We start from the raw sequence: 23,915 nt of genomic DNA, 5'->3' as shown, positions 1-23,915 counted from the left end.
TGCCCCCCGCCTTGGGCCCCTCTGTCTTCCCTGCCTGCCTGCACCTCACTCGGCTGCTCTGGGGTTTCCACACCTCATTCCAGCCCTGGCTGTCAGGCCCAGCCAGCAGAGGCCCATCACCCAGCAGCCTGCCCAAAGCACTCGTTTCTGGGGGGTAGGGGTGGGGTGCTGCTCAGCAGGAGGTTTGAACCCAGAGCCCCAGGGAAGGGGACCTTACACGAAACCCCCTTGCCCTCCCTCCACCAGGCTAAGGTCCAGTCCTCCCAAACTGGACTGCCCTTGTTCATGTGCCAAATGGCCCCATCCTGCGTGCCCCATCCCCTCTGGAGCCAGAGCTCCTTTCCCCCCAGCCCCGCAGTGTCCGTCTGTCTATCCTCTGTGCCCCTCTGTGCAGTGACAGCCCTGAAGAGCCGCCTCTAATCGTCTGTAGCAATAATGGTGCATCGCCCACCCCTGCCCATCCGTGCACCACTAGGATTTTAAAGTCCATAGATTTTAATGAAATTTCTATTCCTGTCTCTGAGCTGCTGCTGTGCTTTGTCTGAGTCCCCCAGGGGGACAAGAGTCGGGGCAGGGATGAGACCTCTGCCTGCCAGGCCTTTGTGGAGGACCGGGAGAAGAAAGGCCAAAGGCTCTGATGGTCAGAACCAGACACCAGGGGCTCAGCGAAGGGGAGGGGCAAGAAGGGCCAGATAGATGGAGAGCCTTGCATCCTGGCTCGGGCCCATCCAAGACTAGATCTGAAGCAGGCTGGGCCACAGCAGCTGAGGGGTGGGCAGCAGCGGACGGGGTGAGTTCCAGCAGACGCCAAGGCCTACTTGACGATCAGCCCTTCAGGTGGAGGCCTGGGGTGTTGCGCTGGATGATGGAGTAGACACTGGCCTTTCCCCAGGGTTGCCCTGAAGCTTCCGGCCCCAGCGGCAGGTGGTAGCCAGGTGTCGGGGGCGAGGGCAGCACTTGGGAGGTGGGGCGGGCAGGCAGCACTGGCCAGGCCCTGTCCAAACCCCAGCCGTCCCGAGGGGGCAAGGCCGGGGTCTGAGCCCCGGGCTGGAGGATCCCACGGGCTGCTGCCTGAAGAGGAAAGAGCAGCAGTAAGCGAGCAGCGGCCTGACCTTCTGGCCACCCTGTCCGGCTGGGCCACCGCTGGAGTTGACCTGAGGCTGGAGGAGACATGGGAGGGCCTCGGAAGTGCCTGCAGCTCCCGGCGCATGGCTGCCTTCTGCTCCTTCAGCTCTGTGGGAGAGGCGCCTCTGACACACAGCGCCCAGCAGCTCTGGGCCGTACACCAGTGTGGGGTGGGGAGCGGGAGGCTGGGTGCTCTGGGGACTCCTTGGGGTCCTCACCTGCCAGGGTGGGCGCTAGGCTTGCCTTGGAGGGCTGCGGTGCCCCTGTGTACTCCTCTTCCAGGCAGCGCTGCTGGGAGAGCTGGCTCAGTGCCTGGCCTGAGGCATGGGTGGGGCAGGGCAGGGTGCAGAGGCCAAGATCCCCATGGCAGGGCCCCCCAAACAGGCTCAGGCAGCCCATAGGGGTGGGGGGGGACACTAGCTCCCCTGAAAAGCCTTTCTTGGTAAGGGGGTGGCTGGCTTGGACTCAGACTTAGGGAAGGGAAGGAGGCAAAGACAAGGGACAATTCAGCGAGTTAATCTAAAAGTGCTGACCTTGGGCTAAGGGGCTCAAACAGAACCTTCTGGATTCACACACATAGGGACCATGCACATGTGAGAAATGGCCACAGCACCCACACACACCTTTCCATGCACATGTGCACCCAGACAAACACACACAACACACGGCTCTCCCATGCCAGGTGAGAGGCCGTGGTGTCTACACTTGGCAGAAAGGCTCTGGGCAGGGAGGCCCCGGGCTGCCGCTCACCTGCAGGACAGGGATCATCCTCTCCAAGGTGTGACACTCCTCCTCTAGGAGGCTCCTGGGACACATGGGAGTATGGCAGCCACGGCCAGCTCCGCGAGACCCAGTCTCAGTTAAGCCCTCCACCCAGCCCCTAACCTCCAGCCTCCCCACCGCTAGGACCTCCTGCCTCAGGCCACCCTGCTTTCTGGGGCCAGGCACTGGCTGCAGCCTTCCACCCCTGCCAGCCTCTTCCAGGACAGGATGTGTCCTCCCTGTGCCGACCTCACAGTGCACACCAGCCTCCCTTCTCCCCCACATCACAGCCCCTCCCCAGCTCAAAACCCTGCCACAGTTCCTCCACAGCGGCCCTGCAGCAACCCACCCTTTCCACTTGTCAGCCTTCCTCTCCTGGTCCCCACCAGGTGTGTGTCCCCCTTTTCCTCTCCCGCAGTCCAGTCCCGGTACTTGGAGACCTGTCCCAGCCCCATCCTCCCTGTGTCCACCCCACCATGTGCACTCAGGGGCCTCACCGCAGGTGTCCAGCAACCTGGTCAATGCTGGACACATTCAGTTGGTCCTTGATGATGCTGAGGTCCCTCTGACCGCTGCTGGCAGATGAGGTCACTGTCACTCTCCCAATGTTGCCTCACCCCAGGCCTTCAGGATACAAATGCCACTTCTCCTAGACAATTCTGTGTCTTTTCTCACAAAGGCAACATAATAGACCGCAAAGGGGAGGAGTTCTGAAGCTTGGGTTTGCAAATCAGCTCTGCCACCCTTCAATGTGCATGAACTTGGGCAAATGGATTATCCCTTCTGAGTTTCAGATACTCGTTGGTAAAAAGGGGCCATCATTCCCCTAAAGGCTTGTGTGAGAACGAGAAATAAGTGGCTGCTTATACACTTGTAAACGTGCTCCTTCTTTATCTCAGGCAGTCCCCAGCATTCTCTAGCCCAGCTCTTTTGGATCCCTACATATGGTTGTAGGGATCCAAGCTCCAGGCCAGGAACTTCTCCATGGAGCCAAGTGGAACCCACCAGCTGGATGGGGTCCTCTGCCAAGCAGGAACAGCTCCCTCCTCTCCTACCACCACTTTACCTGAGTTCACCAGCTCTCATCTGCAATACCTCCTGTTCTGGCAAATCACACCTAGGCTCCTCCAAGGCAAAGCGCAGGACCCTGGGGCTATACTGGACCCAAGCCTGGGTCTGGTCCCTGCAGAAGGTGCACTGAGGGTAATTCAGGGACTCCTTCCAGGGAACCATCAAAGGCAATCCTGGCCCCTTATCAGGCGCACAGCTAGCCCCTCTTAGTTCTGCCGCAGGGCCTAGGTCTGAGGTTCCCACCTGCCCTCGCAGATGGCCTTCTGGCGGAGCCCTAGGAGCAGCTGCCTCAGTTCTTGGCGCATGAGGTCTCTTAGGAGGGGTGGTGGTGCCAGAAGGGAGGAGGGATCAGAGGTGGGGCGGGAGCCAGAGGCTTGGGAGGATAGAGCCTCTTGGAGCAGTGACTGTAGCAACACCACCTGCAAGGAGAGCTGGGACACCTTGGGACTCGGGGGAGAAGTGACGGAAGTGTAGGGGGCTGGGGGACTGAGGGGCAGAGCAGAGTCAAGAGGGCTGGGGACGGTGAGATCCGGCAAGATCTCGAGAGCTATCAGGCAGGACCGGGGACCCGGAGGAGGTGGGGTAAATCACCCGAGTCCTGGGACAGACCTGGAGTGTGGCCCATCTGCCCACTCCCCACCTCTGCTCGTAGCTCCAGGCTCAGGTCCACCGTCGTCTCGCCCAGAATCCTCTTCACTTCGGGCCGCTCCGGGAGCGGAATGTGCTCCTCTACCAGCTCCCACAGAGACGGGGAGTCCCGGAGCATGGCCCGCCTGCGCCGCCGTCCCCAGACGAGCGGCCCGGGTCTCGCACCTGCGGGAAAGCAGGTGGCCGGGCTGCGTTACCTGGAGGCCAGTCGCTCAAGGGTGGGCCCCGCCCCCTCGCGCCCCGCCCCTCCTCACGGGCCACGCCTCCAGCCCCTCGCACTCCCCGGACTGCCGAAGCCCCACCCTTGTTCTGCCGCCGGTCTCAGCGACTGAATTACCCGGTCCGGAGCCGCCGGTCTCTAGCGCTGTCCCTTCTGCCCCGCTTTTGGCTGACTCTCGGGGGCCACGGTTCCCCGTCACGGCCCCCAGGAGCCGGGAAGTGGGAACCGGGGCTATAGCCCCGCCCCTTCCGCGCGGCCGTCACCCGGGAAACCGCGCCGCTACTCAGGCTCCGCCCCCAGCCATTCCAGGTGGGGTGGGCGGTGCCGGCTAGCCGGGAGTCGGACCAGTCCTGACGCCAAGCCCTCTGGGCTCGTCTCGCGGCAGCTTTCGGCTTTGGGGCAGGTGGGAAGAACCGAGAAATCGGAGCCCACTGGGACCGTTATTACCTCATTGCCTCTCCTAGCGGGAGGCAGCGGCAGGGTAAACCTTTCCTCCTAGAGTCGGCGAAGTCTCGCGAGCAACTGGGGCCTGGGGAACCCGGACAGCCCGGGCCAGACAGACGAGTTAGGCCAGGTGCCCTCCCACAAAACACACGCGGTGTGGAATCTGCGCCCAGATTCGCTAACCCCAAGCAGACAAAGGGGCTGCTCCATTCACGTTTTTTACTAAAGCACCCACACAAGTTTCTGTGCAATGTACAAACAACGAGCCGGCCCTGGGGCTACTGCCTTCTCTCTGAGACAGGGAGGCGGGAACCAGATTGACTGATCTAAGCCCCACCCGCCCCCCATGCAAAAGCCCAACCTCAAGATCCCAGGCAGCGACACAGCACCCCCTCTGGTCCCCTCCTGGGGCTGCTCCTCAGCAGGGGGCGCACCAGAGTTTGCCCCTACAATGTTGAATGAAAAAGGTTTCCCCTCCCCTGGGAGCATGGGGGATCCCCAGGTCTGAGAATTCCCCCTGGAAGCTACACTGCCCCCTAGTTGTACCTCCCATTCTTCCAGGCCCTAGGGGACTCAAGGGGGGAGAAACTGAGGCACAGAGAGGTGGAGTGACCTAGCCCAGGCCACTCGGTGAGGCAGTGCAGGGGCTGGCCCGACCCTGACAGTGAGGGAAGGCTGGGCTGGGGAGGGAGGGGCAGGAAGAAGGGTTGACCCCAGAGAGGGCCACACTGGAGGGGCTTGCCCAGGTTGGAAGTCCCCCAAAGTAGGTTCTGAAACTTCCAGGTGCAGCTGGGGGTGCCTATGGAAGACCCTCCAAAAACAGAGCCCACAGTCTCAGTCCTGGGGGGTCCCACAGAATAGCCGCCAGCCAGGCTATCGAGGTCAGTCCTCTGGCAGGCAATCCTTGGCCCTGGGAGCCTTTGTCCGTTAGTATCAGCCCCGGGGGGGCCATGACGGGGGCCGCCCAATGTCCACTGTGATATTGGTGAAGAGTGGTTGCCGAGACACCTCCAAGACCTGGTACCGCACTGACCCGATGCCATCCCGCTTCATGGTCAGCTTCGTGTTTTGAATCTTGGTAAACCTAGATAGGATAAAAGTGGGTCCAGATCAGGGCTACCCAATAAACCCAATATGGGATCTCTGGGGCTAAGAATCAAGCCACCCTGGCTTCTTCCAGGGATGGCTCAGTTCTCACCAAACCTTCTGCACGTCACCTGCTTGGAGCCCTTTTGCTCTGGCATCTGCTTTCAAAACAGAGATCTTATCCCCTTGAGGCCAGAATTGTGACACCCTCACAAATCTCTCTCTGATCTCAGCCTTTTCTCCTAAGCCTTAGACCCAGACACAGGCATCCCACAGGCACCTCAAATGCAAGGGGTCCTGTGTCAGTCATCATCTGTACTCCCCAAACCCCTCTTCTCTTTGTTATCTTCTCTGTGTCCCTTACCACTTACTTACTGAGCAATCCCCAAGTACCAGGCACTGCTCTTAAGTACCAGGGACACAGGAACAGGACAGTAAGTCCTTCCTCTCATGGCAAGTCTGTTCCCCTAGGGCAGACAGGTAACAGACAAGGAGCACATCAGAATGCTAAGGGGGAGACAGGGCAGAGAGACCAAGATGGCTGCTCTGGGAGGCGTAAGCGCATGACACCAAAGCTGACAGCAGGGGGAAGGGCATTCCAGGCAGAGGTAAGCACATGCTGACCCTAAACTGGAAATGAGAATTTGCACAGCCAGTGGTTCGAGCTTAATGGGCCAAGGGCATAAGAACAGCTTGGAGGCTGGAGCGTGTAGGGATGGGGCTCTGGAAGTCAGAGGATGCAGGTTTTTTTATTCTAGGAGTGAGAAGACAGGGATTTTTAGCCCAGTGGGAGGCAAGTGGGAAGGGCCAGAGGACAGGAACAATAGAAGGACGAGGGGGAAATAGGGAAACTAGTGAGAGGCGACTGCAGGAGTCCAGACAAGAGGACAGAGGCGGTGCTGGGGCAGAGGGGGTGAAGGGAAAAGCGGATGGGCTCAGAGATGTTTTAGGAGTGGCACGGGTACAACCTACTGACGGTTTAGACACACAGGGTGAGTGAAAGAAGAATCCAGGGAAACTAGATTTGAGGCAAAAGCCACTAGGTGGATGGAATCATTCCTTTCTTTAAGCCAGAAATGCCTCGCTGTCTTACCACTTCCTCACCCAAGGCGGACATCACTAATTCATGAGGACACGGTGACCTGAAACAGGACCAAGGCTCCTGGCATGAGCTTTGAGAGCTCCCCTCCCACCTTTACTGAAACTGTTTTGATCCTCCCGGTCCTTCTGAGCTCAGCTCACATCCCTCTCCAGAGCCACCCCAGCACTAGCACTCTCCCTCAGATGCCCTGCAGCCCCTCTCCTCCCATCCCTGTTCACCCTGCTTTTCATCTGAACTGCTTTTCCATCAGCTCCCTGGATGCCCAGTGCTTCATGCTCCTGCCAGAGGCCAGCCCACCACTGGTGCTGCAGCCTATCTCCCTCCCCACTCTTCCACCTGGCTTCAGAGCAGAACACCCCTACTGTTCTATCCAGGCGTGTGGCAGCCTCACACTCAGCACACTCCTGGGCCCCGTGATTCCTCCAAGCTTCCTTCCTGGCCCACCAGCAGCTCTGCCAGCCCTTCTTCACCTTCTTCAAACTCAAAGGGTGATCTTTCAAAGCCGAATCTGATCCTGCTCCTTCCCTGCTTAAAGCCCTCCCATGACTCCCCATCGCCCCTGGCACAAAAGTGAAACTCCCAATCTGGGATCCGAGACCCCAGACACCCAGCACTGACCCCACTGCTGTCACTCCCAGCCCTCAGCGACTGTAATACCAGAGTCCCAGACTCTTAACTTATACCACGCACGTTCACATTTCCAGACTCCTGCAAATACCATTCCTTTTCTCCAAACTGTCCTCCTCCACTAGCCCGGTGAATATAGCCCTGTGCCCAAGGCAGGCGTGTGACAAACACCTGTTGAATGCATGATCTTTCAAACCCTGGTTTACCGTCACCTCCTCCTGGAGAGCCTCCCACCATCACTCCCTCTTCTGCCAGGACAGCACCTTGCCCTGATCGCCAGGGCCTTAGCTGCCTGTCTCCCTCACTAGAGTGAACTTTCTGTGGGCTGTCCAGCAGGAACTGGCTCCAGACTCCCCCCACCCACTCCCCCAGGTTAGAGCAGTGCCAGGAAGCCCTTGTCTACACTGCACATGCCCTTAGGTGCCTCTCCTGGCTGGCACCAGCATCTAATGTCACTACGTCCTCAGGGACGGAACGGCCTGCTCCCGTCTCAGAGGGGTCAGCACTGTCTGTCCGCGCCCTGCCCCACATTGCTCGGGCCACCTTCGTTGGGTCCCTAGGCCCAGGAGCTGTGCCCGGTGCCCGCTACCTCTTGTCTTGTCTGCTCTGGCATAAGGGAGGTCTGTGAGGACACCAATGGGAATGTAATCTACTCAGGGGAAGATTTGAACCCTGCCTTTACATTGTTGTGACCTCTAGGAATTAGGCCAGGGATGACAGAAGTCTGGGGTGAGGGTGAGCTAGGGGTTGGGGAACAGGGATCAGGGGCATGGGAGTCCTCTCCAGGAGTCAAGGGGTCAGAGGCCTTGGGAATCACGTCTGGGGATCAGTGGCACTGGGAAGTCCCTTCTAGGAAGTAAGGGATTAGGGGCACTTGGGGTCACCTCTGCGGGTTGGGCTCGTTATGCTTGTCCCGGTCGTGCTTGATCATGCGGTAGCGGCCTATGCGGATGTCTGGGCGCGAGATCTTCATCCCAGTCAGGGAGATCCTGGGGATGGGGACAGATGGGCTGGAGCAGGCACCAGGAAGGGCAAGGAGCCTCGCCCAGTCTGCGCTGCACCTGCTGCACCCAGTCTACTCCCCGCCCCACCCAGACTCACCGGTTGAAGATGTCGTCATCCTCGCCACCCCAGCCCCAGTACTCGTTGGGGAAGCCGTTGATTCTCAGAAACTGGGCTTTACTCAGGCCTGATACACCTCCGAAGTAGCCGGCATAGGGCAGCCTGCGGCACGGAGGGGCAGGTGTCAGCCATGGGCCTGAGGGGATTCCAGGGGGAAGGCCGGAGACGGGGTGAGGAGCTGGGAGCAAGGGGGCGCTGGGTGCAGTACCGACCGTCAGGGCAGGAGTCTGGGTCTGGCTGAGAAGGGAGCCCTCACCGGAAACCAAACTTGTCCATGGCAATGGCAAAGTGGCGGGGCTGGTCACCACAGCGGTACAGGTTGCGGTCATCCATGGGGACCAGGTCCACGTCGCTGAAGATGAAGCAGTCATAGGTGGCATCCTCTTTCAGCGCCTCCAGGAAACCTACGTTGAGCAGCTTGGCCCGGTTGAAGGTGTCCTCGCCGTGCTGGGGTTGGTGCAGGGGACAGGTCAGCTCTAGGCCTGTGACCGGCAGGCACCGGCCACTTTACCACTGGCCAGAGCACTCCCCAAGGGGCTCCTACTTCCCTGCCTCCCCCTGACCCCACTCTGAATAGCTCCCCCAAGTCCTGCCTTCCAAGACCTTCCAGGACTTGGCTCCAGGCTCCCCTCTAGCCGTTGCCCTCAGAACCCAAGGCCCAGCTGCGATACGTTCCTCAGCAGCCCTGGAACACTCCAGGCTCTTTACTGCCTCGAGACCTTGCTGTTAGCTCTGGAACACTCTCCTCTGCCGGTCAGGCTGGTGTGTGGACAGGCAGCCCTGGTCACACCTCCCTGCCTCTGTGACGTTCGTTCGTGCTGTCCTGTGAGCTTCACCGAGTGTCCGGTTACACTGTGACTTAGCGTGCTCATTCCTTTCATTCTCTCCCCCCTTCATCCCAGCATGCCCTGTAGCCCTGTCCTGGGTGCCCGGCATCTTCCCGGGGCCGGTGGGAGCCTTCGAGGAGAGCAGCCCGGAGCCCACTGCATCCCTGATGAGCACACTCACAAGAGAAGATGAACAGTGAATGCCCCAAATGACCAGCGTCGAAGACAAAGAAAAACCAAAGAAACCGGCCCCTTTGGCTCGTCTGGATCCGCATCCAAACCCCCCGGGCAGCCTCTGAGACCAGGACAGGACCTGGCGAGATTCCCCAGTCTCCCCCCGCAAAATGCCAAGCACAGGTGTACAGGCAGTCATGGCCCAGAGAGCCGGGGCGTCCCCTGAGCAACCTCTTTGAGGCGGGGTTCCTGGCCATGCAAGCCCAGGCTCCCAATTCTAACCAGAGCAAGGAGGATCCCATGGAAGGAGCTGACTGCTGAGCCCCCTGTGCCAACCTACCATCTCTAGGCTGGAGCTGGGCATGGCCCTGGAGAGGAGTCTTTAGGCGGGCCCCTTGAGAGCGAGAGGAGGAATCATGGCCCCTCCTTCCCACCAGCCAGCCTGAGCCCCACAGGGTGGGAGAGGCTCACCCTGCTTTTTCTCTCTCTCCTGGCCCTGCACCTTCCCTCCCACCAGCCCTTGCAGCAATTGTGCATTTTCTCCTGGCTCATCGGCTCTCCTTTCTGACCTTTCTCACCAGCCAGGAGCCCTGAGTTTCTCCCACGCGGCTCATAAACATGTCCAATTTTACCCCATCTCAAAAAGAAACCTCTCCAGCCACCACCCTACCTTTGCCTCTCCTTCTCGGCAGAGTGTTCTTTTGTTTTTTTTTTGTTTTTTTTTTTTTAAAGAGTTGCCTCCAATTGGCTATTTCCATTTTGTCAAATCTGATTCCTTCTTCAACCCACTGCAATCTGCTTCCGCCCCCACCATGCCCCTGAAATGGTTCTCGCTGGGCCCACCTTGTTGCTAAATCCACTGGACGCTGCTTAGTCCATATCCTTCCTCCCCCAGCAGTGCTCACGTAGCTGCCATGCTTCCTTCTGGACACTTACTCCTGGGCTTCTGGGACACCACACTCTCCTGGGACTCCTCGAACCTCTTCTGCCCAACCTTCCCGTCTGCGGCGCTGCCCCTTTCTCCACCCATCCCTTACATGCTGGCTTTCCTCTCTCAGGCCCTGAGCTCCCCAGGCAGGATGGACGCTGTTGGGTTTAGGGACCATCTGCATGCTGGTGGCTCCCAGATCCCGCTCTGCACCTCAGACCTCACCGCTGGGAGGACTCATTGCTCCAACTGCCAGCTGAACATTCCTTTTGTACTTCGCGTGGGCACCCAGACTCATCCCATGCAAAAAAAGAATTCAGGGTCAGGCTCTCCCTGAGACCTGGCCCAGCTCCTCTGTTCCGTCTCACTCACAGGCGCAGCTAACCATACAGCAAATGGCCAGGAAGAACCCTCCAGGTGTCCTGGTGTCTCCCTTTCCTTACTCTCTACCATGTCACATCTCTCCCTTCACGGCCACCACTGCTGCTGACCCACACACAGATTCACTGTCTCTTTGCTGAATGTCATACCCCTTCTCAACTGGTCACCCTGCCACCAGCTTCCCCCTCCGTCCCATTCCCCACATGCAACCAGAGCGACCTTCCCAGGAAGCAAGCGTACATGCTACTCCTTGCTTAATCCAGTGGTGGCACACCGCCTTTAGGCTGGAAGTCAACTGCTTCGCTTGCCTCCAGAGACCTTTCTGGATTTGGCCTGTGCCAGCAACTCCAGGCTCATCTTTGCTACCCACCCTCCATGCTGGACCCCACACCTCCGCCAGTGGTTCCCGAAGACACGAGACCAGCTCTCTGGGTGGGACCTGGGACCTCCAGTCCGTCTGCAGACTGATCCCTACTCATCCCTCAAGCCCCATCTCAACCACCACTTCACCCCAGGGCTACTGTTCAAGGCCCATCTGTGCCCCCACAGCCCCCTGCTCCAACTCATCCCACACAGTCTTGGAGTCTATGGGGATCCAAGTCCAAGTATGGGAGTCCCAAGTACTGGAAGGAGGACCTATATCAGATCCTCCCCAGGTCCCAGCAGCCAGGCCTCACCAGGCCCAGGGCAAGGCTTGGACCCTGAGCTGAGTTCCCGGGGCCTCTGCTGTGGCTGTGGCCCTCACACAGACTTCATCCCTCTTTCAGGCTCTAACCCGCCCCTCTCCAAAGACTTCTCCATAGCCCCTCACAGCCAGCTGACCCTAGGGTCTACACGGGGCCCGCCAAGGGTAGACCATGGGGCTCATCTGCGCTGAGGCTACGCACATGGCCATCAGCGTGTGTGCCAATGCTTGCGTGCACACTCCCCATCACGCACCTGCAAACCCTCCCACGTGAACAGGCACGTACACAGAGCCCCACACGACCACAGGCAGGCGAGAAGCCATGAATGCTCCTGCCCGCACTCACTCACTGAGAGGCACACGGTCTCCCCAGCCGCAGGTGCTCACGGTGCCCAGCCCCGGGGCCCCAGGCAGCACACCTGGTTGATGACGTAGACGCCATAGCGCAGCCGCTGTCGCCTCAGGATGGGGTGCAGGTAGTGGAGCCAGTAGCGCAGGTGGTGCTCTCGGTGCCGGAAGGGGATGATGACTGCCACCGTCTGGGCCGGCGTGCAGTCAGGGGGCGCGTAGCGGCCGCCCAGGAGCACGCCCGGGTTCTCCCTCTGCACCCGCTCCAGCGGCATGGGCGAGGTGAACTCAATCAGCAGTCGGCCCACTGCAGGCAGGACGGTGGCAGGAATCAGCTGGCCGTCCGAGGCCAGGGACGCTGGCCCTCTTGCTCAGCCCCAGGGGGAGGCCAGGGAAGCCCCGGAATGGCCCTCTTGCAACAGACCCGGACCCCCTGGACACCCATGGGTCACTCCCTGAACCAAACCACACCGGTCTTCTGCCCACCCCTAGAGGCTGGCCCTACCCTGCAGGCTCACCAAGGCCTGGCGGCGAGTCAGGACAGGGAGGCAGGACAGGAGCCGTGGGGCCGGGCCGGGCGCTGGGAGCCTCGGGGAGCCCCGAGCTGGGGGCGGTGGCGTTGGGCCGAGAGAAGTTGGTGCTGCTGCTGGCAGCTGGGTGGAGGGCCCGGGCAGGGCCGCGGGCACTGAAGCGGCTGAAGAAGGCCAGGTGCTGGGCGTAGACGTCAAAGTAGAGGATGACGGCCACAAGAAAGTGCAGCAGGCAGAGGAGGAGCACGGCCTTGCACACGCGCTCCAGCGTCCCCCCCAGCAGTCTGCTCATCCCGCAGGCGGCCGCCGGCCCGCCCAGTGGGCCCGGGCATCCGGCTGCCGGCCTGAGCAGGGGGAAGAGAGAAACAGACCCAGCAGGTCAGGGCCCGATGAGCCAGGCTACCCAGCCCCCGCCCCTGCCTGCTGCTCACCCTCACAGAACCGCATCCTTACACTTATTACCTGCTCACATCCTGTGACACTCGCGGACTCCCATTCACACGGACACAGTCCCTGGCAACTCACTACTCACACAGCCTCACACATCTGAGTACAAACCCACAGACACACATGTTCCTCATTCTCACTGCCACACATACACAGAAACACAACCTCATGCTCCCACACTCAGGTGCACGCCCTTATTGCGTGACTCGACACACAACCCTGTGTGTCCTCAGAAACATGAACACATGACCTCTGACCACGGTGGTTCATACCTCCCAATGAAAACACATTTACTTGCAGACCCACATGTGTACCTGTGCCCCAGAGAACAGACACCCCACAGGCCAGCATCCCAACTCAGAGCTCCTGGTCTGGGGAGGCGCGACCATTTACTGAGTACCTAGCATGCAGGAACCCTTGGTACTCGTGACTTCAGTTTGTCCTCCCAGGACCATGGTGGGCAGTGGTGTGGTTGGACAGGTACCAGTGACAAGTAGGCCAGGCCAACTAGGACCAGGCTGGGAAGTGGCCCTCAGCATCCAGGAGGCCCAAATATGAACAAGATGTTTATGGGATCCCTGCCCTCCGGAGTGGGAGCTCAAAATACAAGGTGGGGCATACGACACCCCTCCTTTAAGACCTCAAGGATTGGGATGAACTTTCTGGAGTCTGCCCAGCACTTGCTGGTTCTGATTCTGGGAAGAAGGAACGCCTAGGCCCTGGAGACGGGTCCAGTACCAGCATGCCAGGGAAGGGTCTTGGGCTATGGCTCCAGCTGGGATTCCAACAGAGCAGCACTTCTGGGGGCTGGTCTCACTCAGAGATACACAGCACCACACAACCACAGCCACCGTGGGTCCCAGCTAAAGTCACCTGCACTCACACACACTGAGAACTACATGGAGTCACAGACACACCCCAGTGACAGTAACAGTAACAGTAACAGTAACAGTAACACAGAGTCACACACTCACAAACAAAGCCGCTGCTCCTCGACGTACACAGCCATGCATGCAGGCTCCCGGGCAGCTCGGACGCCCGGCCCCACGTGCAAACATTCCCGCCCCTCCCTCCGTGGCAGGGGTTCTGGGTCAGGCTGGCGGCCAGGCTGCGAGGTGCCTTAGGGCGGGGCTGAAAGGTAGACCGGCCTGAACACGTGGCTCCCCGGGGCGGGGGAGGCAGTGAGGACCCGGTGGGTGTGAAGTCGGGGGGGGGGGCGTGGATTGGGGGGGGGGATGTGGGGCGGGGGCCGAGGCCGGGGGAAACGTGAGTGGAGCGTCTCCCCGCGCCACGAGGCCAGGGCGAGCGAGGACAATAAGGGAGGCTGGCAGGGGGCGGGCAAGAGGAGCTCCGGGCGGGGGGTGGGGAGAGGAGGGAAGAGCCGAGGGGGAGGGATGGGGGAGGGATGGCGAAACGCCAGGCCGGGGTCTGGCCGCCGGCGCCTCTCACCGGCTCCTGGGCGGGGATCGCGGGGCCGCGCTCGGGGCGCTCCTCGCGGGGTTGGGTCTGGAATGTCGGGGCCCTGGGCTGGGGGCCGCGCGCGCACCCCTCTCACCCGGCGCTCGGGGCTCAGCAGGGGGCACCGCTCCAGCTCGGGCTGGGTTCCCGGCTCCCGTGGCTGCGGACGGCTCCGTCCCCCATGGCCCGGCCCCGCCGCCTCCCGCTGCCCGGTCAGCGGCCCCCGCGGCCCCCGGGCCGCCTCCCGCCGCCGCCGCGGGCCATGGAGCCGAGCCGCCCCGGGGGGCAGGGCGGGGCCGGGCGGCCGAGCAGACCCACGGACCGGCGGACCGATGGACCACAGCGCCGCCGCCTCCCTCCCGCGCTACGGCGCCTCGGAGGGGCAGGCCCGGCCGGCGCGCCCGCGCGCGCGCCCCCGCGGCCCCCGCCTCCAGCGCGCCCGCACCCGCCGCGCGCCTCTGCCGTCCGCCCCTGCCGGCGGCCAAGCGCGGCGGAGCGAGGGGACAGAGGTGGCACGGGACCAGAGAGGGGCGGAAGAAATCGGTAAGGCTCATCCCAGAGGTCGGATTCGGGGTCCGGCCTGGGGAGGGTGTGGGTGTGGGCTGGAGCGTGAACTCTGCCAAAAGTGGGCTTGGAAGTTAGGCGACTCTAGCAGGGAGGTTAGGGATTTGTCCTCTCACTGATGGGAACAGGGTTATAGGTTTGCCAGCGGTCGCGGGGTGGGGGTGGGGGTGGTTGCTGGTTGGGCAGGACCCTTAAAGGCCTGAGAAGTGTGTGGCAGGGGCTTCTAGGGTGACAGGATGTTGGTACAAGATTGCACAGAAAAGGGAGGAGCTGGGGCCCTAGGAACAAGGGCTCAAATTAGTTATTGGCAGGGGATGGCACTGGGATATGCAGAGGCAAATGAATGGGCTCCAAGCCCCACAGGGATAGACAGTGAGGGATGCCTGAGGGTAGAGCCAGATAGATGTGGCCCATATGGGCTTAGCAGACAGAACCTTGAAGACCTGGGACTGGGAGGATAGCCCCCTCCTCTGCACAAACACCTGGGTCCATTCATCCCCAGCGTCCCTTGCTCCTTTCAATAAAGATATTCAAGGCTAGAGTCCTCAGCCCAGCATCCTTCCTTTCCACCCAGGAACCAGCTCTGTCCAAAGCAGAGACTGTATATGAGACAGGTGCCAAGAAGCTGGCATAATGTTGAGGCCTATAGGTCGGTTTACCCTCTCTCCATGAAAGAATGTAACAAAGGAGGGCAACAGAAGCAACACTGACCCAGACAAAAACCACGTTTATTTCACAAACACTGGGAAGATGGGTTGGGGGTAGAGGCGGAACATAGGTGCACAGCTGCACACGGTCATCAGCGACCTACTCCCCACACTGAGGCTCCAGCCAGGTAGTGACTCCAAGTTGATGGGCAGCGAGAAGCCAAGTGCAGGGAGGGCCCTGAACACCAAGCCCCCTTGAAAGGCCAAGGGTGACAGCTCCAGCTGTCCTGGGAAAACCACAAATAAATAAGAGTGGGACACGGTCCCACCCAAACAGATCATCTAGTCACCCATCTTCACTCTGGAGGTCTGCAAAAGAAGAACAGGGAGAAATTAGGCAGTGACAGAGGAATAAGTAAGACAGTAATAACAAATAACATAAGGTTAGCTCTAGCAAACCCATGGTGGGATGGACAGACCACAACAGATGGATGATGGGACCAAGATGGACATGCTGTGACAAACACCGATGAACAGGGACAGTCAGTCAACCACAGAGTTAGGCTGTGGGATAGAGAGATAGAGGAGTGGCACATGAACAGGACCCATTACCAAGAGTCAACCCAGCTAAGCATTCCCATTCAGACCACCAGGCTGATCCTCAGCCACACGCGCACATTGTTAGAAAAGATGCACACAATTCAGACATACTGTTCTACTCACAGAATAGATACACACAGGCCTTGAGACACAAAGTCAAACACACCAAGACAGACTGACAGACAAGATCCCAATCCAGGCTAGACTACAAATAAAGACCAAAAAATAATACAACAGAAAGCCCCAAAGAAAGACCTATAGACACAAAGCAGCAGGGAAATACACATTACACTAGTCAACGATACCACGCTGGAAAGCTCCAAAAGGGGAAAACCGAAAAATGGGAATTAAGTGGCGGGAAATGCTCAGGAATTCTATGGTTATAGATGGAAAGAGAGTGAAGCTGGGTTGGGGACAAGGACACAGGCTCCCCAGGGGATTCATCACCTGAAGGATTGCAACAATGACACCAAAGAGGCCAATGGCACTGCCAAAGATCTCCACGATGAGAATCTTCACAAAGAGGCTGGGGTTCTGTGCATCAGCCAGGGCAGCTCCACTGCCCACGATGCCCACGCAGACTCCACAGAAGAGGTTAGAGAGGCCCACTGTGAGGCCAGCTCCAAACATGGAGTAGCCTGAGGGTATGGAAGGAAGTGTATTGAGGCCAAGCCAGGCACAAAGGGAGAGGAAGACAAGGCCCCAACATGGACTCATGGGGCTAGTCACCACTCCGAACTCTGCAAAGCAGGCCAAACAAATGGAGTGAATGTTGAAATGATGGGTCTAAGCTGGGGCACAGAAGTGGGGAAGCAGACATAAAGCCCCAGCTTTTTTCCTTCACATATCCACCTACCTGCATGGTAGTTTCGATGCCCAATGGCCTGGGGGTCAGTGGCACTGAAAGGCTGCAGGAGGCAGAGAAGTAATCAGAAGCCACTCTTCCTCCTCCAGTATCATTAATCACTGTGTAGAACACACTGGAATAGATGCCCACCCCACCGTGGTTCTCCGTACCTCAGCCATGTTGCTGATCACAATTGCCATGATGATGCCATAAATGGCCACAGCCTCACAGAAGATGATGCTGGTAGTGGTGGGCATGGGGGTGGAGAGGAGAAAAAGATGAGAAAGAAACAAATCTTCCTCCCCCAGAGAGTCCCCAGCCACCATTTCCCCTACTGATTTCCCACCCCATCAGGAGGCTGGTCAGAAGCGGCATGTCAGGTCAAACAAACAGGGAGCTCCCAATGCAGATGGTCTGGCAACCCTCCAAAGGTCCTACATTTACCTGACCAGATTCTTGGTCTTGATCCTGGGGGCCTTCACCCCTCCTCCAATGATAGAAGAGCCAGTAATATAGATGCCCCTGGTGGAAAGATTAAAAAAAACGATGAGCAGAGCCCAAGCTTGTCACTGCCCCCAAGATGACTAAGGACCCACTGACACCACCTGCTATGACTCACCTCTCTCCCCAGTCCCACCACCCCAACACTCACCATGCTGCCCCAACCACAGACAGGGAGATAGCTAGACCAATGCCCAAGTTTGACCACATGAATGGGGAAGTTTCAGTCAGGAACCTGGTGTGGAAACAGGGAGGAAAGCAGTTTCAGCCTTGGTGGAGAAGTGAGCACAAAATCCATATACCAACCCTCCAAGCCCAGAGTCCTGAACGCTGAGATAAAATACATCTTATGTCCCAAAGGTCCATGTCCCATGCATCTGAGGATGGGGTGGAGTAGGGGCTTAGATCAGTGAAGGAAAGGGGCAAAGAAGCTCCTAGGGGAATCCTCTCCCTGCAGTCCCTTACCATGCCACATCAAAGCGGAAACCCAAATCAAAAATGGTGTAGCAAATTCCTGCAGGAGTGAGGAAAAAAGGGTTAGAGGCGGTTCTCTGGAGAGAAACTTCCCAACTTAGATAAGAAGTCGTTGCCCAGCTGTAACGTCCCCAAAGGTCTGCCTACAGTTAAGTCAAGGGAGACTTGTCAGGCTGGCCTCCATGTGAAAGCACGGCTATCTATTCAGACTCCTCGGCTCAGGCCTCCATTTTCTGCCACTCCCTCAGTAACCTACCGTCTCCCTGTGACACCACCTCCCAGACCAAGACCCTCCACGGCCATCTACCAGTAGGTCCGAATACCCCGGAGAAAGGGAGAGCGCACCGGATCCCACCAGCCAGATCTGAGCCGCTGTTTACCCAACAAGCTGTGGGTGGGGGCGGAGGGCCAAACGACCGGGAAAAGAGGAACTGGAACGGCCGGCTCATGACCTAAGCAGGCCCCTCTGGAGCAAGCGAGGGGTCGCAACAGTGAGATGGGGGGAGGGGCGGTAGTGACAGAGAAGTAGGAGCGGCTCTCGCAGCCCCCACCTCCCCCCGTCCGCGCCCCTCCTCAAGGGGCTAGAGATCCGGGTCTCCTCTGTCAGGGTCAAAAGCCCCAACAGCCTTGAGGCAAGTCCTGGGGCCCCAGACACAGACCCCACGCTGGGGCCCAGCATTCCCGGGACCCCACTTCTCTCGCTGGGCTCCAGCCCCGCCAGCGGGGCCCAAATGCTGGCCCCGCCCGCCAGGGCCCGGCCTCACCCACGACCAGCATGCAGGCCCAAAAGGCCACGAAGACCCCGGAGTAGAGCAGCGCTAGCCCCGTCATGGCGGCAACGACGGCGGGGCTCGGGTCTGTGGGGCCACAGCTAAACCCGCGTCCCTGCGTCCACCGGGCGCCCCGCAGTCTGTCCGCCCGCCCCGCAGCGTCACCTGACTCACCCACGTGACGCGCAGACACCACGTGACCCCACGCCCAACCCTGCGCCGTTGTCCGTCCAGAACTTTGGCGACGCCAAAGCGCTGAGAATTGTGGTTGTTGTAGTCCCTCGCTTCGGAAAGGGATCCAGCTCTCCTCAGTACCTCGACCTCCGGCGGGTCACTTTCGTCTCTCTCCAAACCGCTCTTCCTCAGCCCCTATAGTCAGCTCCACTTGGGCTCACCGGCCCCGCTTTACACCAGAGCCTGCTCGCAGGCCTCCAAGTCCGTGCTGATTCCATGGGCCTCCTCCCTTGCTGTGCTCCCCAGTTCGGCGAGGGTGTCTTGCTAACTTTGCTTATTCTCCTTTCTGCCTGAAGCACGCTTCTTCGTATTCATCTCGTTGCCCAGCTAACACCTACTGGTCCCCAGAAAACACTCTTCTAGGAAGCCTTTCCTAACCCAGAGGCAGGGCAATGTGCCTGCTCTGGGCTCCCCTGCTGTCCTGGTGATCCCTATGAAACTTGTCACTCTTTAGTTTAAAATGCCATTTCAGGGGTGCCTGGGTGGCTTAGTCAGTTAAGCATCCGCCTTTGACTCAGGTCATGATCCTGGGGTCCTGGGATAGAACCCTGCATCGGGCTCCCTGCTCAGCAGGGGAGCCTGCTACTCCATCTCCCCCTGCTTGTGCTTTCTCTCTAGAATAAATAAAATACGTAATAAAATGCCATTTCACTCAGAATAATAGCCACAGTCTTAGTAATGGCCTACTACTAGGCCTCTCCTGGTGCAGCTTCCCATGCCCCTTACCTGATCTCATCTAATATTCCCCCATTAACTGCACTGGCCTCCTTGCTATTCTTTGAACATACCAGCCATACCCCCACTACATCATCCTTGCATTTGATCCCTCTGCGTCTACTTATCCATATGGCTCACTCCATAACTTCCTTTCAGTCTTTGCTTACCTTCTTCAAAAGGCCTTCCCTAATCATCTCATTTAATACTGCAATCCACTATTCCTTATGCTTCTTCCCAGCTTTAAAGTTCTCCATAGTACCTATCACCATTTCCCATACTAAGTATTTTGTCCATCTCTCTTCCTCCACCCCCCATGAGAATGTAAGTACCATGAAAGGGTTTCTGTTGAGCTTACTGTATTTTCAGTGCCTGGCACACAGTGCGTGCTCCATATGTATTTGTAAAATACATGACTGGTGCCCATTTTGTCCTCTGCCACAGTCAGTTTACAGATCTGCCTCTACCAGTAGACTGGGCACTCCCTGAGAGGAGGGACCACATCTCCGTTTACCTGCTTCTTCAACACCTTGGACAGTGCCAGTATGCCAAGAATGTCTGCAAACTTGGTAATGAAGAAATGCCCCCATGGGGCGCCTGGGTGACTCAGTTGGTTAAGTGGCTGCCTTCAACTCAGGTCATGATTCCGGGCTCCTGGGATTATGTCCCACATTGGGCTCCATGCTCAGGAGAGAGCCTGCTTCTCTCTCTCCCTCTGCCCGCCGTTCTGCTTAATTGTGCTTTCTGTCGAATAAATAAAATCTTAAAGAAAAAAAAAAAAGTGCTCCCAGGGCCTTCCCTCCTCACTGAAAGTAGTTTCACCTACTTGTAATTGCTTATTTAACTGCCCCTCTTCCTAACTACACTGTGAGGACAGGAATCCAGTTAAATACAATTCAGATCTCCACTCAGGACCTATAGTGTTTGATGAATAAAAAGAAACAGAAGGAGAAAAAGTATCCAGTTTATTCAAGTTTCTGTGATCTCCTGTGAGAAACAAAATAGGAATCAGTATAGACCAGCATTGTCCAACAGAACCTTCTGAAATAATGGAAACGTCCTATAGCTGCATTATCCTCTCATGTGGCTAAATGACCACTGAAATGTGACTAGTCTGAGAGATGGAATTTTTATTTTTTATTTTTAAGGTTAACTTTTTTAGTCATCTGTTGACCCACCACGTTGAACTCATGATCAAGAGCTGCACACTTTTCCAGCTGAGCCAGCCAGGCACCCTGAGAAATTTTTAATTTTAACTAATTCAAATTCACGTTTAACAGCCATGGGTGTCTAGTGGTTACTTTGTTGGACAACACAGGTCTACACCAGTGGTTCTCAACTAGGGACAGTTTTGCCCCTATAGCAGACACCTGTCAATGTCTGGAGGCATTTTTGGAAATCACAATTGGGTATGTTGGTGGCATCGAGTGAGTGGGCATAAGCCAGAGACAATGCTAAACGTACTATAGTGCACAGAATAGCCTCCCACAGCAAAGAATTATCTGGTCCAAAACGTCAATGGTACCAAAGTTAGGAAACCCTGGTCTAGACTACCTAGAGGGCAAACCCTCAATTGCACATCAGAAACTGGGACTGGCCAGAGGTCCTGGGCTGTTCCCAGGAGGACAGATGGGCCCATAAGACTTCAGGAAAGCTCCAAATCAGTCCCATCAGTCCAACAGGTATTTATCAAGCCACTATATGCTAAGCCTTGTGCCAGGGCCAGGACAGGGACAGAGCAGGATTCCCTTCCTCAGTGAGGGGCTGTCCACCCTTCCCTGAATCCAGGCTCCTTCAAGGATTCTGGCAGAGGAGGCGGATGCAGGGAGCATTAAAGGTCTTTGCAGCAATTCTTAAGTCCATCTGTGTCTCGGGCCAGATGGTATCAGCTGCTTCCCTCATCCTCGTAGGCGATGGCAATCCCTCGTCTTCCACTCACAGCTCCTGTCACCGGTGTCTGACCCAGACGGGGCTGCAGCCCTTGCCAGCTCCGAGAACTAAGGTACAAGGCTGTAGAGAGAGGAGACTGAGGCCAAGTGGGCGGAATCTGGGGAAAGAGTTCAGCTGGGAGCAGAGACTTGGCACACTTACCTGCAGGGCTGCTCTCAGCCAGCTCTAGCTGGGGCCGCAAGGTCAGGGCCAAACACCCAGGATCATCTGATGGCTTCCACACAGGTGGGGGTCGGAGTTCCCCAGTAATGAGCGACACATCTGGGGTGTCCCACAGTTCTGAGTCAGGTGGTGGGAGGGGCACGTGGAAGGGAGAACCTGGGAGGGAGAAAGAGGATCCATACTGGCCCGATTCCTGCCCCCCGTGTTTCCAGCTCAGGCAGTACCTCAGCACTCACCAGGCAATAAATCTGCATAATGTGTGAGGTGGGGAGCCAGGCCTGCAGGTGGCCAGGCGGGGTTGCAGGCAGCTTCCAGCTCACATGGTGCCAACACAGGCCGGAAGAAGCCACCAGAAGGCTGTGGAGCTAAAGCACCAAGAGGGCAGGCCAACAGCACAAAGACATCCACCTCAGGGAAGTTGGCGAGCTTGGGAGGCGTGGGCCGCCCCAGGGCCAACACATAGCTACGCTTGCCTGCAGCCTGAGCCAGGTTCCGCAAGTGTGCCAGTGCCTCACGGTGTCGGGCCACACCCAGTGTCCCTGCCAACAGCCCTACCACACGGGCATCTTTGGCCCTCTCTACCAGATAGTGTCTACGTGCCCTTAGCCGCCCAGCCCGGACACCTTCATCCTGAGTCTGCCCTGTATCTGGGCAGCAGGTGAAGAAGGGCTGCCCTGGTGCCCAGCCCAAGAGCAGCCGGCTCAGGTCTGGGTCAAGGTCAAGGTCAGCACTGGCTGCAGAGCCCCCCACATAGAAGGCACCATATTCTTCCAGACACCTCCCTGGAGCCAGGGGGAAGCGGCGCCCAAAACGCTCCAGGGGCTCAGGCTCTGGACTACAGGAGCCCACTGGCAATGGAAGAGCTGGGCTGGAGACAAGCAGGTCCAGGTACCGTGGGCGCAGGAGAGTGGCCAAGGCCTCTGGAAGAAGGAGGTGGTGTTAGAGTTGGGGTCTGCCAAAGGAGGAACCCCATCATCCCCAGGAGACTGAATGTGACCCAAAAGCAAAGACTGGGATCAAGCCCGTATCAAAAGCTCTGTGGGAGTATACTGAAATGTGACTATCAAGGCACAAAGTAGCTGGCCCACCCTTCTTGCATGCCCAAGCAAAAACCCTCACCCAAGGCGTGGGCACAGGCCGGCTCACTTAGCAGCACCACAGGAGATTTGGAGTCTGGGTTCTGGGCCTCAAAGGCCTTGGCGCAGAGCTCCAAGTGCACAGAACGTTGACCAAGGACGAAGGCCACAGGCAGTGGGCGGGCTGGAGGGCTTAAGCAGGCAGGGCCAAAATGTACAAGGGCCTGAGCTCCAGCTTGCTCAGCACCCAGTACATCCACACAGCAGCTGCAGGGGAGATACCATTAGTGAGAAGAGTTCTCATCAGGAAAACAGCTGCTGCCCTTCATGGGAAATGTGAAGGCTGAAATGTCGCCAGTGAAGTGAACGATGTTATAAATGAAGACACTGTCATTCAGGGAGCAGCTATAAGAGGGGGCATCATCATCAAGAAAAAAACACAAGACACTGGGGGCAGACACTGTCATAGAAGAGAAACACCAAGAGCCTTGGATCCTAGACCTACTCCCCAGCTCCTACCCCTGTCCCCAACCCTCAAGCTCAAATTCATACCTGCCATAGGCCGTGTCGCCCAAAATGAACATCTTCGACCCTGTGGTCCCCTCCAGTCGTGCAGCCACGGCCCCAGCATCTCCCAATAGCTGGTCAGGGAACTGCAAGGCCACCTGTAAGTATAAGCCATAGAGTCAGGAACAGCTTCTCCTCCACCCTCTTCAAGGAGAACCATCCAGGAGTCCCTGCCTAACCTTCAAAGCCCCTCCTCCCAGAGGAGCAACTGCCCCCGTCCACCCCCCGCCCAATCCTCACAAAACTATCCCAATATCCCGATCTTCTCGGAGACCCATTCCGAGGTGAGCCACCCCTCCCTAACCTGCGCTCACCCGCTGACACCCTAGGTCGCGGACAAATTCAGCGACTCGCTCCAGCTCGTACACGCGGTGGAGGTCCTCCGGAGGAGTGAGCTGCCCCGGGGCGCTCGCCTCTCGCTGCAGCGCTGCCTCAGCGGGGCTGCTGAACGTAGACTCCATGAGGCACCGCTTGGGTGGCGGGAAGCAGCGGGGAACTCCCTCGGTCAACTTCAGGCCCCGCGTCCTTAAAAGCAGCCCTCAATAAGTCAGAGTCATTTAATGAGAGCGGCGAATCTGGGAAGTCGGTGCGCAGCCCTCGGACCATCCCTCCACGCCTCCAAACTCGCGTTTTTCGGCTACACCACTACACGAGGGCATGTGGGGGATTGCTTCCGGGTTTTTGAGGCGGGGCTGGCAGTAGTTTCGCCAATCTTAAACTAGCACTGCTCCCGCCTTCCAATCCTCGCCAGGCCGCCCTCAGAGAACCAATGATCTGCTCCAGAGCCCAAGTCAATTGGGAGGCAGAGGAAGGCGCGGAGCCTT

General features: G+C 58.2%; 4 protein-coding genes across 16 annotated transcripts; all 4 read right to left on the bottom strand.

Moving 5' to 3' along the window:
* Nucleotides 1-477: 477 nt before the first annotated feature.
* On the bottom strand, nucleotides 478-3,736 carry CCDC24 (coiled-coil domain containing 24). Of its 5 annotated transcripts, none has more exons than XM_032877564.1 (8): nucleotides 3,599-3,736; nucleotides 3,202-3,389; nucleotides 2,954-3,070; nucleotides 2,385-2,462; nucleotides 1,876-1,930; nucleotides 1,344-1,413; nucleotides 1,155-1,233; nucleotides 478-1,071 (listed from the first exon to the last, which is right to left on the bottom strand). In XM_032877564.1, the coding sequence occupies exons 1-8, from the start codon at nucleotides 3,722-3,724 to the stop codon at nucleotides 834-836; spliced, it is 951 nt and encodes a 316-aa protein (XP_032733455.1). In that variant the 5' UTR covers nucleotides 3,725-3,736; the 3' UTR covers nucleotides 478-833. The 5 variants fall into 5 exon arrangements, with proteins under 5 accessions (XP_032733455.1, XP_032733456.1, XP_032733457.1 ...); XM_032877565.1 differs by having other exon boundaries at nucleotides 2,385-2,459; XM_032877566.1 differs by having other exon boundaries at nucleotides 3,202-3,377.
* A 736-nt stretch (nucleotides 3,737-4,472) lies between these two features.
* Nucleotides 4,473-14,355, bottom strand: B4GALT2 (beta-1,4-galactosyltransferase 2). 4 transcript variants are annotated; one of them, XM_032877555.1, is made up of 7 exons: nucleotides 14,083-14,355; nucleotides 12,069-12,424; nucleotides 11,622-11,857; nucleotides 8,464-8,654; nucleotides 8,187-8,309; nucleotides 7,970-8,074; nucleotides 4,473-5,354 (listed from the first exon to the last, which is right to left on the bottom strand). In XM_032877555.1, the coding sequence occupies exons 2-7, from the start codon at nucleotides 12,370-12,372 to the stop codon at nucleotides 5,204-5,206; spliced, it is 1,110 nt and encodes a 369-aa protein (XP_032733446.1). In that variant the 5' UTR covers nucleotides 12,373-12,424; nucleotides 14,083-14,355; the 3' UTR covers nucleotides 4,473-5,203. The 4 variants fall into 4 exon arrangements, with proteins under 4 accessions (XP_032733446.1, XP_032733447.1, XP_032733444.1 ...); XM_032877556.1 differs by lacking the exon at nucleotides 14,083-14,355 and adding an exon at nucleotides 13,977-13,994; XM_032877553.1 differs by lacking the exon at nucleotides 14,083-14,355 and adding an exon at nucleotides 13,502-13,724.
* A 901-nt stretch (nucleotides 14,356-15,256) lies between these two features.
* Nucleotides 15,257-18,561, bottom strand: ATP6V0B (ATPase H+ transporting V0 subunit b). 2 transcript variants are annotated; one of them, XM_032877551.1, is made up of 8 exons: nucleotides 18,383-18,561; nucleotides 17,610-17,658; nucleotides 17,296-17,379; nucleotides 17,088-17,165; nucleotides 16,814-16,883; nucleotides 16,653-16,704; nucleotides 16,244-16,434; nucleotides 15,257-15,565 (listed from the first exon to the last, which is right to left on the bottom strand). In XM_032877551.1, the coding sequence occupies exons 1-8, from the start codon at nucleotides 18,447-18,449 to the stop codon at nucleotides 15,539-15,541; spliced, it is 618 nt and encodes a 205-aa protein (XP_032733442.1). In that variant the 5' UTR covers nucleotides 18,450-18,561; the 3' UTR covers nucleotides 15,257-15,538. The 2 variants fall into 2 exon arrangements, with proteins under 2 accessions (XP_032733442.1, XP_032733443.1); XM_032877552.1 differs by lacking the exon at nucleotides 18,383-18,561 and adding an exon at nucleotides 17,964-18,307.
* Nucleotides 18,562-20,456: 1,895 nt separating this feature from the next.
* Nucleotides 20,457-23,915, bottom strand: DPH2 (diphthamide biosynthesis 2). Of its 5 annotated transcripts, none has more exons than XM_032877546.1 (6): nucleotides 23,406-23,903; nucleotides 23,077-23,189; nucleotides 22,568-22,791; nucleotides 21,685-22,368; nucleotides 21,428-21,604; nucleotides 20,457-21,346 (listed from the first exon to the last, which is right to left on the bottom strand). In XM_032877546.1, the coding sequence occupies exons 1-6, from the start codon at nucleotides 23,550-23,552 to the stop codon at nucleotides 21,222-21,224; spliced, it is 1,470 nt and encodes a 489-aa protein (XP_032733437.1). In that variant the 5' UTR covers nucleotides 23,553-23,903; the 3' UTR covers nucleotides 20,457-21,221. The 5 variants fall into 5 exon arrangements, with proteins under 5 accessions (XP_032733437.1, XP_032733438.1, XP_032733439.1 ...); XM_032877547.1 differs by having other exon boundaries at nucleotides 23,458-23,563; XM_032877548.1 differs by lacking the exon at nucleotides 22,568-22,791 and having other exon boundaries at nucleotides 23,458-23,915.

The sequence above is a fragment of the Lontra canadensis genome, unplaced genomic scaffold (genome assembly GCF_010015895.1).
Source record: "Lontra canadensis isolate GAN:19392208 unplaced genomic scaffold, GSC_riverotter_1.0 scaffold60, whole genome shotgun sequence".
NCBI classification, from domain to species: Eukaryota; Metazoa; Chordata; class Mammalia; order Carnivora; family Mustelidae; genus Lontra; species Lontra canadensis.
The sequence above is the reverse complement of the archived record's forward strand: the minus strand, read 5'-3'. Positions and strand labels throughout refer to the sequence as shown.

What these genes read in the sequence shown, in the direction of transcription:
- B4GALT2 (XM_032877553.1), bottom strand. Translation starts at nt 13,536, where the DNA reads ATGGCTGTGTACGTCGAGGAGCAGCGGCTTTGTTT. An exon ending in GAGGAGCAGCGGCTTTGTTT is followed by an intron (nt 12,425 to 13,501) that starts GTGAGTGTGTGA and finishes CCCCCTGCTCAG; the next exon opens with GCCGGCAGCCGGATGCCCGG. An exon ending in GATGACGACATCTTCAACCG is followed by an intron (nt 8,075 to 8,186) that starts GTGAGTCTGGGT and finishes CCCCATCCCCAG; the next exon opens with GATCTCCCTGACTGGGATGA.
- ATP6V0B (XM_032877551.1), bottom strand. Translation starts at nt 18,449, where the DNA reads ATGACGGGGCTAGCGCTGCTCTACTCCGGGGTCTTCGTGGCCTTTTGG. An exon ending in TTCCGCTTTGATGTGGCATG is followed by an intron (nt 17,380 to 17,609) that starts GTAAGGGACTGC and finishes TTTCCACACCAG; the next exon opens with GTTCCTGACTGAAACTTCCC. An exon ending in GCATCGAAACTACCATGCAG is followed by an intron (nt 16,435 to 16,652) that starts GTAGGTGGATAT and finishes CCATACCCTCAG; the next exon opens with GCTACTCCATGTTTGGAGCT.
- CCDC24 (XM_032877564.1), bottom strand. Translation starts at nt 3,724, where the DNA reads ATGCTCCGGGACTCCCCGTCTCTGTGGGAGCTGGTAGAGGAGCACATT. An exon ending in GCCTGGAGCTACGAGCAGAG is followed by an intron (nt 3,390 to 3,598) that starts GTGGGGAGTGGG and finishes AAGGTGTCCCAG; the next exon opens with CTCTCCTTGCAGGTGGTGTT. An exon ending in ATGAGAGCTGGTGAACTCAG is followed by an intron (nt 2,463 to 2,953) that starts GTAAAGTGGTGG and finishes CTCATCTGCCAG; the next exon opens with CAGCGGTCAGAGGGACCTCA.
- DPH2 (XM_032877546.1), bottom strand. Translation starts at nt 23,552, where the DNA reads ATGGAGTCTACGTTCAGCAGCCCCGCTGAGGCAGCGCTGCAGCGAGAG. An exon ending in TTATGCAGATTTATTGCCTG is followed by an intron (nt 21,605 to 21,684) that starts GTGAGTGCTGAG and finishes TCTCCCTCCCAG; the next exon opens with GTTCTCCCTTCCACGTGCCC. An exon ending in GGCTGAGAGCAGCCCTGCAG is followed by an intron (nt 21,347 to 21,427) that starts GTAAGTGTGCCA and finishes CTCTCTCTACAG; the next exon opens with CCTTGTACCTTAGTTCTCGG.